The 13,286-nt window shown below is 34.0% G+C and overlaps 1 protein-coding gene across 5 annotated transcripts in view; it reads left to right on the top strand.

The window, feature by feature from the left end:
• Positions 1–13,286, top strand: part of LOC127841275 (antiviral innate immune response receptor RIG-I-like) — a 30,664-nt gene that overhangs the window by 3,005 nt on the left and 14,373 nt on the right. For 3 of the 5 annotated variants that reach the window (XM_052369964.1, XM_052369967.1, XM_052369969.1), the window contains exons 2-7: positions 6,867–6,995; positions 7,965–8,099; positions 9,635–9,893; positions 11,310–11,383; positions 12,178–12,234; positions 12,859–13,167. In XM_052369964.1, coding sequence (XP_052225924.1) covers positions 6,869–6,995; positions 7,965–8,099; positions 9,635–9,893; positions 11,310–11,383; positions 12,178–12,234; positions 12,859–13,167 — 961 coding nt within the window. In that variant the 5' untranslated portion in view covers positions 6,867–6,868. Of the gene's footprint in view, positions 1–3,250; positions 3,358–6,866; positions 6,996–7,964; positions 8,100–9,634; positions 9,894–11,309; positions 11,384–12,177; positions 12,235–12,858; positions 13,168–13,286 lie in introns of those variants that run through there. The other 2 variants (XM_052369965.1, XM_052369968.1) reach the window with 2 other exon arrangements.

The following is a 13,286-nucleotide window of genomic DNA, read 5'->3' as shown; positions in this document are numbered from 1 at the left end:
AGTGGCTTACCTTGTCAATATATATGTACGTAGTAGAACTATCTTTTTTTTAAGAAGACGTTTTGTCGGAATTTTTTTTTTGATTTAGTATGTGTATGCATTTTAATAAACAACGGATAACTAAAACATTAAAACAAAAAACATTGCCATCGAGCGCCTATGTAAAATACTTCTATCATAGTGTTAGCACGGATGACCGAGTGGCCTAAGTCGTAGACTTTTGACACCAGGACACCAGGGATCAGTGGTTCGAGCCCTGTTGAGGTTTACTTTCTTTCTTTTTATAATTTTATTCTTGGAGCTTTTTAGATCCAATGGTTACGTTTACCAAAATAAGGCATTTAATGACAAACTTCAAAACATGCCAAAATCTGTTAAAAGGCCCCTTTAAAGCAATTGGCCTCCAACAAAACGCACGCATATATACATTTTATCAAATGTAAAGTTTGTGTACAAGCAACTGTCACAGATCTACGCACGTTATTTTTATGGGAGTCGTGGGACTGGCATTTATCTACTTATGTTATATAATACATAATAACTTTTATTCATTCAAAAAAAAGTTAAAAACACTGCACCCGAGTGTTAGTTAGTCTTCGAATATTCAAGTGGGTTTGATATATCTCAAACGGGACTAGATTATGAGGTTTTGTACTTATCGAAATGTAAATACTGAATTGACACTGCATGATCATGACCAGTGTAGGGTAATTAACCGGGCATATAATACTTTCTTTCAGATATAAAGACACCCGTACCCCAGTATATTAGTACACACAAAATTACTCTGGCTAACGTGTACTTGGTGTTAAACTTGTATCGTCTGATTGCGTTGACAGTTAATACTTTACACGAATCTATTGATTTAATTCTGATTTTCAAATACACATGAAAAATATCTTTCAAAAATATATACAGCGTTTATCCTGACTTTGGAATAAAGTAAGAAAAAACAAGTTTTTAAAAATCAAATTGAAAACATAGCTTTAATTGCTGTTGCTAATTCACTTGCTAGTCGCATATCCACCGCATGAAATGTGTGCTATTTAATAACCGTACATCAAACCACACAATAGTTTGCGTAGATAAAAATTATGCTACGAGAGATCACATCATATGTGTCCTCACGTGGTTAATTATGAGTTTATTGATTCAAAATCGAAACATGTGGTATGTTAATATTTGATTAACACACATTTTTGTCCAACACATTCAAATCACACTTTAAGATCCGCGTTGTGACATAAGATCCATTTTCGCATGACGCAGGTCTTCAAAAATGTAATTGCTTCTTGTAAATGGAACATTAGGCACAATACTTTTCTAAAGAAGTAAAATTTTGCTATTTATAGCAAACTGGAAAATTTCCGTTGGATATTTGGGCTTTCAGAAACGATTTCCAGACTGGCTGACCGAATACGGTAAACATTTGTGGTTAGATAATTAAACGATTTCCGTCTTATCATGACACTGTACTATTTCGGTAGTGTTTGTTTTCTCATCTTGAAAGCAATACTGTGTTATCAACATTTAGCGATAGTCCATTATGTCTTCCCCGATCGATTTAGTAACCGAGTACTGACCTTGAAATAATGCGAGATGGATTTTAACGATTGTAACTGGGCTAAATTGTGTGTATATGTGTCGTATGAAAATGCGCAGAGTAGTCTGGAAATCCTTACTCTGAACAATATAACATACTTTACGCGTTGCACAGAAGCAGTGATATGACCAAATATATGGGTGATCTTTCTCGAACCAGCCTATAAAATATATTCATTCGGGCCTGCTGTCGTTATGTACAGGTCATTTAACGTGAATAGCTGTGTTAAACAGCTACGCAAAAAGAGTCAATTTTACAGTGCATGCATGCCATATACTTTGGTTATTTGAAATACTTCCAATAATTCTGATTTATTAAATTTACATAAAATGTGTCCGAATACAAAATGTTGCAAAAGACAGCATTGGAGAATATGTCTCCAACTTTTGTGTATACAATATCTTGTGGTTTAAAGACGTAGTTTAATACTTAATTTGATCACTACCTTTCAAATGTAAAAGGTCCAGTTTAAGAAACGTACATGTATGTTCCCAATACAGCAGAGCGAGATTGCAACAGCAATCGTTTAGTCTGCAAGGTCAAGGAAGATCACATATCAAGATAAGCAATTTAAGTGTACACAAATATTCTCAATGTGGACCCCCGTGAGGCGCAAGACACTCCTTAGTCACATACTTCGCATTTTCGATCCGCTCATCGAGCACTGATTGAATGCACTGCAACATTGCATTTATATAAAAAAAATAGTATCGTGAAAAAATGGCCCACTGCACAATATCATTAAGAGGCAGTTTTCGGGGATGGAGTTGATGAAGGATTAAAGGGACTGTCAACCGCGATTGACGTAAAAATAAAAAATTTAAAATACCGTAATTTTTTACAATTATTAGTTTTCATTGATTAAAAAATCACGACTGGTATATTTCATTACTTGAAAAAAAAGTTCATATTTTCAGTATATTCGGTAATAAAAGTTCGCGATGTGAAATCGAAAGTACATCGCGAAAAGAGGTGACATAACGATATACACACTATAAATAACGCAAGTAGATTGATTTATTACCGAATATACGGAAAATATGAAAACTTAACAACTTTTTTCAAGTAATGTTATTTACCAGTCGTTATATTTTAATCAATATAAACTAATAATTGTAAACAATAAGGTATTTTAGAACTTTTCTTTTTTTCGTCAATCGCGGTTGACAGTCCCTTTAAACTAGACCTGTATGTGAACCAAAGAAACGCCATTCTGTGTAGTAATCCCAAACTTCTTGCAATGTGACCGCCTGTTTTTTGCCTGAAATGCTCGCGAACAGAATAAATGTTTGTTGCTTCAGAATATACAGTTCACTTACTTTATATTTTATAATGTGACAATAGATTTAAATATTTAATCATAAATAAACAGTTTAAACGATGCAGTGGTGTTAAAAAAATGAATGAAATGAGCGATTCGTCAACCTATTCAGTGTTGGTTTTATGCAAGCCCATTCTTATTTGTATCTCTTTATGTTGTAAAACAAACATGCTATGTTTGTATCATCCGAAAATGTTGAAAAAATATTTTCTTCGATTGTGATAATAAATGAAAAAGAAAGTACATAGATTTTTGGAAAATCTATTTTTAACGATGAGACTACACTGGTTCTCGATTCGTTTCAAATGTACCAATGAAATATCCAAACAGAGCTGGAACCTGTATACTAGAAAGATTCTATTTATACAAACGGAATTTCCGATTGTTTATGTGACATATTTTTTTTACATACATTGTTGTGACATTTTGACAGGTAAGATTTTATCATTTCTAAGGCGATTATTTCCCACTATATAGGAAAGGTAGTTTCCCATTGTTTCTAGCCAAACGCATTTTACAGCTTTCCCATTTCAGTCCAACCATACATGTATCATTAACAATTTAACATTTGGCGCATTTGGTTTTAGCTACTACGGTAGTTCTTCTTGAGTGTTCTGAGATTTTATGAGTAGATCTACATACGTACAGCTCAGACCCGGAGGGTCAATAGCTGGGAGTTAGATTATTGCAACTAGCTACTACGGAACAGTATTTAGACATTGAAAATCGAAGTTGACTACTGGTCATGTACGTAATTCCGGCCACTTTTGGGACTATTTAAGAAAAATCTTTAGTGTTAGGCAACTGGTTGAAACTAAACTTCACATATATAATCCTGGGTTCAAAACTCACCTAGCATGAAAATTTAAATAGAATTAGATCGGTGAATGTTACTTAATGAACAGAAAATGATGACATGTAAACTATCCATTTTCGTAGGTTAAATGTACCTAAAAAATCGGCCACTTTTCGGTTTGATCTGCAGGTAAAATTACAAAGCAATATCTTTTGACAAATGGCCTCAATTTCAGAGTATTAATCAATGTTTATACTATTAATATTTTTGACTTGAAATTTAAAATAAATGCGAAATTATTATACCAGTTACTCCCCCTACCTATTTTAATAAATATAAACAATGGGAAACTGATTAATCATTAAAAAATATTTGTTTTTAATGTGTTTAATAAATTTTTTCAAACATAGCTAAAAAAGTAAACACATTTTGTTTGAAAAGTTGACTTCAGTGTTGATTATTAGTAAACGCTTATATATAATATTAAAACATGTAATCTAGTAATATTTTTATAAAGGGAGGTAATTCATATATTAAAAATTTATATTTAGGTTCTGAATTGTATGTTTTGAATATAAGTTTTTGTACAATTAATTGGTAAAACTTTAATTAAAGTTTATTAGATAAAATAAAAATAATTTTATCAAATATATTTGTTTCTTATATCAATATAATTGTTGCAACATATGATGACATCACTTTCCCCATGAGCCAAATATATCCTGCTATATTTGTGACATTTTAACACAAAAGTTTACAGTGATATAATTCTTACATTTGCGAAATATTGAGAGTGGGGATGGTTTTCATGTTGATTTTTCTAAATAAAAACAAAATATGTGCGTTAAGATCATGAAACTGATTTTACACAGGTGGCCGATTTTTTACGTACAGGCCGGAATTACGTACATGACCAGTATGACTTTTTTTAGTTTAAAGTTCAAGTTTAAGTGACGTTTAGAACAACCCCAAATCACAGGCACTCGGCATTAGCTACTTCCCACCATGACAAAAAAAGTTCGTCGAATTTTGTTTTTACTTATATATTATATAACAATTTATGTGACTTAGACACTTGAATTGCTGATTCGGCATACCAGCCAATTTCCGAAGCTCACTACTCCATCAATTTTCAACCGATTTGCACAATTCTGGTATCAAACAACGCAGAAGACTTCATACTAAATGAATAAATCGATGCATATGTTCGCATAAGTCTACCGTAAAGCGGTCATCAAAAACCAAACTTGCAACAACATTTCCTAGAATCGATCTGATTAACACGAAAATACATTACAAACGTACACACTTCGGTTGGACAGTCATTCGCATTGTACTTATACATTTCATACAAACAAATACAATCAAAATCAAACAAATATATTACTTACTAACATATATATCTCTATCTCCAATATGTGGCGAAAATCAGCTTTCCAACTATTCAGCCGATGTCTTTCACTATCGCTACGCTATTTCACAAGAATAGTCACACCTCCGTTATTGACCAATGAAAGCACAGCTTTGTTGAAAACTATTTTGAACTCGACACTGGCGTAGCATTTGTGAAAGGTATTGGTTGAATAGTTGAAAAGCTGATTCTCGCAACAGATTGGAGTTAGATGGATTTATATGTTAGTACGTGTTAATTTTGTTTTATTTTCATTGTATTTGATTGTATGCGATATGAGATTACAATGCGAATGACTGTCCAACCGAATTATGTACATGTGTAATGTATTTACGTGGTAATCAGATCGAATCTTGGAAATGTTGTTGCAAGTTGTTGTTTTATTATGACCGCTTTACGGTAGACTTATGCGAACATGCATCGATTTATTCATTAAGTATGAAGTCTTCTGCGTTGTTTGATACCAGAATTGTGCAAATCGGTTGAAAATTGATGGAGTAGTCAGTTTCGGAAAATGGCTGGTATGCCGAAAAAAGCAATTCAAGTGTCTAAGTCACATACCTTGTTATATATATAAGTATAAAAAAAAAATAGACGAACTTTTATTGTCATGGGAGGGGGGTAGTAGCTAATGCCGAGAGCCTGTGCCCCAAATCTGCCCACATTTTTACGTAGACGATGCGGACATTGTGAATCACTTGTGGGTTGTTAAAAAAATAAAACCTTTTTTTCGATGACCAATATTAACTTCTTCGATCGATTGACGATGTGAAAGGGGTTTGTTTACAGTTTGGTATACATTGCGATTTTCAAAATACTTGTCATAGAAACAAAAAATATTGAATACATTATATTTGAAGAAGCAAAAAGCACTCCTGACTAAGACAAATGTTTAAAATGTTGGTTCATTAATAGATAATCATCACTCAAAATCGTTTAAGTAATATTGCTTGTTTAACGCATTTCCTCGATAATTTGAAAATATGTTAAGTCTCTATATTTCGCAAGCAGATATCCTGCTTAGCACAGTGGGAACGCATTTACTTTTGCTTCCAGTGGTCTCTGGCTCGAATCCTCGTCCCGGCGATACTTTTTAATCAACCTTTTTCTTGCTTTTTTTTAATTCTTTACGACTATTAAAAACATTATATTTGTGGGATAGCATTTTTATGACATTTTTCAATACGAAATTGTGTGAAAAAAAACACCTTTAAAACTAACAATCCTTTTTCACGGATGTAGAAGAGAAGGTTTTATTTAGTTTTACACAGTCATTAATCAACTAGATAATATACCACGTGAGCGTTATTTCACCTTCAATCAAAGCAAAACTAGAGGAAACAAGATAAGGGACCAAATTAAGACTGGGAAGTTTGGCTAAAGGAATTATATCTCAATGGAATAAATTACCTTACCGTTATACTTATAGTGTCGCATTAGTCATGAATATTTATTTAAAAAAACACTCGACCTACAGTGGGATTATGATGTTTAGTTTCTTTTCTAACCAGTGTTATATCTCAATCGAGGAATCGGATGTACCGAATATCACTACATCAGCTGTTTTTTTCAAAGTGCATTAAAAAGATTTATTTTAAAAAGTCCAATCACCAAAAGATGACGAAAAATTAGGATAAATAGGATCCTAATCTACTAGCCTAGTAAAGATTGTTCGGTATTCTACGTTATGTTTACCGACCGGTTTTTACATAAATAGGATTTACACTACTTTCAGACATGGCTAGTGCAGAAGCCACATTTTGTCGAGACGAGATCATCCGAGGTAATCTGGATACCCATCGCCTCTACATTGAACAGTGCATCAAGGCTATAGACCTTCTGAAATTGCCATTCTACTCCAAAGGTACTTTCTGCATTATTTTTCTCCTTCGTACTTTGAAAAAATTGGGCTAATGTCTTTATGCAATGACTTCAACACAATACCAGAACCTAACACCTTAAAGCTTTTTTATTAGAAACTTCAAATGTGTTCACTGACAGTATAAATTGTGTTAATTATCAATCATAATGAATATGGTTGTCATGTGGATGGTCTCGAAACACCACTTACTAGAATGCATGTGAATACAATAGCCATGTGCACAGTCTAAAAGGCACCACTTACTAGTTTCGCATTATATGTAATATCTATTGTTGACATCTTATCTGTTTCTTGTATTAAATGGGTTACTGTACATATTTAACACATACAATTTTCGATTATAAGCCACCGTTCTTTTTGCAATCCATATGTCAGTCAAGTGCTCTGTTCTAAGGCATTCCATTACAATAACCAATATGGTAGGCAAGAGCTATGTTATACGGTTATATATGGTGGTCAAGTGATGTATCTAAGAATCCAATTACTAGGATATACATGGTATTCAAGTGAACTTAAAGTAAGAAATATCTAACTTTAATCAATATAGGTGGACAAATGTGCTGTCCCAAGGCAAGTCCTAATATACTGATTATTTTAGTCAAGGGCACTGTCAAACGGCATCACGTACTTTCATCAATATTGAGGTCAAGTTTAATTTTCAAAGACATACCTTACTCAAATTAATATGGTAGTCTAGTGCACTGTCCTTTGACATCATTGACTAGAATGTATAATTGTAGTCAAGTTCACTGTTATAAAACATTTTACTATAATTCATATGATTTTCTATTGCACTATCCTGTATCACCACATTCTATGCTATTATAAATCTCAGTCCTAAGACACCACTTACTAGAAAATTACTGCAGCATAGCTAGACGTAGACTTTCAGTGCAAACGAGCTGAAAAACATAGGTTTAAACTTATCTTTATCATTACTGTCTGTTTAAGAACAAAAGAAAGAAATCTTAAACAGTCAACTGCCAAATGTACAACAAGTTCGAAGGGGACTGGATATCTTGCACAATGAGATCAGTGACCCAGGCAAATATGCAGCCTTTCAGGACTTGATGGCGGGAGAGAATGGTATGAAATTTATTTCACCTGATGTTAAATCAGACCGCAAAAGGAAGCACCCAATGTTGAAATGAGCAAAACCACAAAATGCAGTTAAAAAGGTGCAAGTTTGCAAAATGCAGTATTCAAAAAAGGCAAAACCACTTAAAGTTGCGTTTAAAGGGGAAACATATTGTGTTTTAGGGGCAAAAACACCAATGAAGATGTACAAGGAGCAAAAGTAAAAATTTAAGGGACAAAAAGCATAATTCCGTTTTATAAGGAACAATCACAACTTAATTTTGAAAGGGGCAAATGCAAAAAGTGCATTTTTAAAAGCGGAAAGACCAGACAATTCATAGCTGATACTATAAACGTTTTTACAAAATATAGGGGAAAGCTACAAATACATCTATTAAATGGGCAAAATCACAAGATACTTTGTAAAAATAGCCAAAGTTATTTAAGTTGGTTTTAAGAGGCAAAACCACAAATAAAATTATTAAATGGGAAAAACCTCTAAACACACCTTTACAATGTGCGTAACTACATATGCAGCTTACAAGGGGCAAGAATCACAAAGGTTGTGTTAAAAGGGGAATAAAACACAAAATGCAGTATTAACATATACACATTTAGAAAATGTAGTTAAATAGGGCAAAGCAAAATGCAGTTCTAACATGGTCGAAACTTCAAAATGCAACGATGAAAGTGGCAATACAACATGGGCGCAGATAAACGGCTCAAAACTATAAAATGCAGTATTTGAAGGGGGAGGGGAATACAAAAGGGAGTGCAGAAACACAACTACAAATAAAGTGTTTTAAAGAGCAAAACCACACATGAAGTTATTAGCGGGACAAAACCACATCACTCTTTTTAAACAGTGCAAACTACAAAATACAGTATTAAAAGATGCACAACTACACATTGCAGAGTTAATACTGGAAAAACTACAAAACATTGTTAAATGGAGAGAAAGCTACCAAATGCAGTTACTGAATGGGCAAAAACGCAAAATGCAGTTTTGTAATGGGAAAAACTAATAATTAAATGCGAACAAGTAAAAACATTGTAGTGTTTAAGTCGAACAATACTGAAACAGTTCAGTGTTAAATACGGGCAAAACCACAGACTAGAGAGTAAAAGAGCCACAATTACAAATGCAGCGTTGAAAGGAACAAAACTACAAAAGTCCTATTTTTTAAGGGGAAGTTGTCTAGCTTTTTTGTAGATAAAATTAAGCTTCAGAATGTTCTTAAACTGACTATTTTAGTACAAAATGAAACACACACTTTAAAGTCTATCTCCAGGATGATAACAGTACTTTTAAATTAAACATAATAGCAAATGTTTAGTAAAAGAAAAAAAACATTACAGAAAACTTGACATGTAAAATAAGTTAAGATTTTGTTTTGCTTAAAAAAACTCTTATTGAGTATATAAGCTCAATAACCTGCTGTTTCTATCTAACAATTATCATAAGAATACCCGTTTTCTGTTAAATAGAAACAGCAAAAATGGTTTGTGGAAAACAAAATCTGTGTAATGATATTTTTATGCAGGATATCCGAAGATAGCCAAAATATTGAATGGGGTAATAGTCGCGAGCGACGAACATTACAGGAAGCTAGTTGACTTATTTTCGTGCGAAATTATCAAGCGGATGTCTCCTATGGATCTTTTACCACATCTTCAGGCAAAAGAGACTATAACTGATGAGGATGCTCACACAGTGCGTGCCCAGTTCGCTAACTATGGCCCTGTGCTTGCCTGCTGGGAACTCATTTTTGTTCTTCATTCAAGAAAGGAAGACTGGTTTAAGTAAGAGATTCTGGTATTTGACAACTGTTTAAAGTACTACCTGATGATATATGAATAACAAATCATAACCAGCGTCTAGAATCGTTTTCTTACAGCCAATTTGATAAGCTGTTCGGCGTATTTGCCGCACCTAAAATGTGTCTAATGCAATAATTGTTTGTATTGATCGCTCACCTGAGCAAAACAAGCACCTGATTAGCTTTCGGGGTTCCCTAGTTGCTCTATATCAACCTGTTTACAATATGTTTGCAAATTAATTTTGCTTAGAGGGCATTGCTTGGTGCTATTGACTGCTTAAATGGTTTCATTTAATCAAAAATGCAGTTGGAATGCCGCTCGGTTGTTTTCAATTCGTCAAAATATGCATTGGCTGTATTTAGCATATACAAACATAAAGTACACACACACACACACACACACACACACACACACACACACACACACACACACACACACACACACACACACACACACACACACACACACACACACACACACACACACACACACACACACACACACACACACACACACAATATAACAATATGAACCTTAAAAGGGCAGTGCATGAGCTGAACAATCTGCCTGCGGTTGATCGGCCAAGATTGTTCACAATAGGCTTCCAGTTATTAACGCACATAAAAGCAGAACTGATTTGAACACTATATACTCTACTCTTTGTTCGCCGTTCATGTGTGATAGTATAAGTAAACAAAATACATATATGGTACCACAAATCCAACTGTGTTATATTGAGTTTATAATATTGAATTTTCGCCTTATACTAAGAATGATTAAATCATGAACCCGGGGTTCTAACTTGCCACAGCCAAGAGGTGAACTAATTTATACAGGCTTATATTGCACAATTACCTATACATCTTTTCTCAGAAATCATATGACTTTAATGTATACAATTTGTGACAATTAATTAGCTTTTCTACAAAGTTTATTAAAAAATACAATTGGGGTCAAAACTGACCATCCCCCGGTGAGATTTTTTATTGTTACAACTTGCTACATATTAAGACATGCGGTGTCATGGTCGGGGTATTCGTCATTACTATGACAAGTTGTGGTTATATTTATTTTGCTCGCTCCTAAACTCTGTCGAACAATTGATCATGTTGTTTATACCACATGCAGCTATTTGTACTTGGACATAGGACCTATGTAATTGGAAGCCATGAAAGCCTTTCTGATCTGACTAGGTCCTTTACAAATGTATTCAATGTACATAATTTATTCCTCATTATACTTTTCATATACCGTATACAAGTATACCAATAGTTTGAGTTTCAGAATGAATCCATCAATTTTTCAAAATTGTCTAAAGTTCCAAGAATATTATTATAATTGCATTCAACCAGAATGCGCACCAAACAGAATACTTAAGTAATATATGTTTATATTTAGGGATTTGATGGTTAGCCTTATAGAGGCAGGCACTCCTGATATAGCTGAGATACTGGAACCTGACATGTTTTCGAGTAAGTTTATCAGTTACTTTATGACTCAGTGAGGCAAGTCTAGCCCTTAAACTGGTTTAAATACCCAATAATTGCAATCCACTGTTCCAACGAAATGACCCTAGCTATAACGATGTTTGTTTTAATTCTTGTTTTTATATATAGTATACTAGTTAATTGGTACAATAATGTAAACACTGAGTATCATAATTCCTATATGCTGAACTGCATCAAATATTTTTTAGCATTTGTTGGGCATATAAATACTTATTCCCGCCCACGCCGAGTGGATGGCATACAATTAATTAAGCATTGCAGTTTTCCGTCCGTAAGTACGTCCCAAAACTGGTGTTATGATTTCCTCCACTACTTGGATCGCGCTCAAATTTTCATCTTTTAATGAACTCAATGATCTAAAACAAGAATTTGGGTTGCGACAATTTTTGAAAAAATTAAGACCCTTTGTGGTTTTGTTTCAATTTAACGTGAAAATGTGATCTCTTAAATACGTTCATATTTAAATCTCGCTCCAACTGTCGCAATTGATTGACCTTAATCAGCGATGAAATTAAAGAAAGGAATAGTGAATGCGACCAGTTTTGGGCTGAAAAACAAAAAAAAACACATTTTATCTTGTTTTCTAGCGTAGACTGTGTAATGGATTTGTCTCAAAACATTTTTTGTGGGGAGTTGCATCAGTGTCTGTGTAACGTGCAAAGTGTATACGTATATGACAATCTATTTTCTTATTTTAATGTGTATATACAGCAACCCATTATACCCATCTCCAGTATCATGGTGACAATTAATTTCAGAGATAATGGCACAGAGGCCTCCATCTTCAAAAGAAAATGTTGATATCGTTTCATTTTGTAAGTAATATAAAATATTGCCATGAAGATTGTATTCTAGATTTGTTGTTAATCATTAATAGCAAGGACTTCGTTGTCAAATTTCTGGGTTGACTGTTCTAAGATCTCCATTTTATTAACCAGGTTTTCCGAAGGAAAAAACTGGTTATTAGATTGGCGAATGTCGGCGGGCGGGCGGGCTGGCGGGCGTGCGGAACAAGCTTGTCCGGGCCATAACTTTGTCGTTCATTGTGAGATTTTAAAATCATTTGGCACATTTGTTCACCATCATTGGACGGTGTGTCGCACGTAAGAATTACCTCAATATCTCCAAGGTCAAGGTCGCCACGACTAAAAATATATTTATTTTGAAACAAGGGGGGTAACTTTGAACAATCAGTTCAGTTTGAGTTGTCTCCCTTTATCAGACTTTTTTCAAATTGAAAACCTGGTCTTGTGACAATTTTGTCCCTTGTTAACAATTTCAGTTTGACCACAGCAACGTATCATTTTTTTTTCTGAGTGACATCTTGTCGTTAGATTAAAAATATATACATTTGTATGTAGATTATTGCTTTTTTGATGCATATCAAATTCGGCTAACTTCAGTGCAATCTTTACAACCAGATTGTAACCGCTTTTTAGTTTCAACACACGAGGTTGACAAGGATTGTACTGGAGATGAAAATGAATGTGAGAGAATGGAGACAACATATCTCAAAGCACGTGGCGCTGAAAATGAAACATCTAATATATTACAATCTGAAGGCCCTAATCCGTTTGACCGTGATATAGATGCATTACTGTTTGGAGGAAATCTTAAGGATTACGATCGTGACTTTGATGCGATGGCTAGCCCAGTGGTGGCAATGGCCAACAGCCGCACAGAACCTCTAGTGTTGAAAAAGGCTCAAGAACCAGACCCGGAGCTTGCAAGAAATATTCCGCATGAAGGCACTGCTTTTGGCTGTTTTCTTCACATAATTATCATAAAACGTATCACAGGACGACATTACTTTTGGATATCTAATTACACAAATTGAGTATTCATAGCACATGAACATGCTTATGTT

This window comes from Dreissena polymorpha, chromosome 8 (assembly GCF_020536995.1).
Source record: "Dreissena polymorpha isolate Duluth1 chromosome 8, UMN_Dpol_1.0, whole genome shotgun sequence".
NCBI lineage: Eukaryota > Metazoa > Mollusca > Bivalvia > Myida > Dreissenidae > Dreissena > Dreissena polymorpha.
Note: the sequence above shows the minus strand (reverse complement) of the source record. Positions and strands in the feature narration are given on the sequence as shown.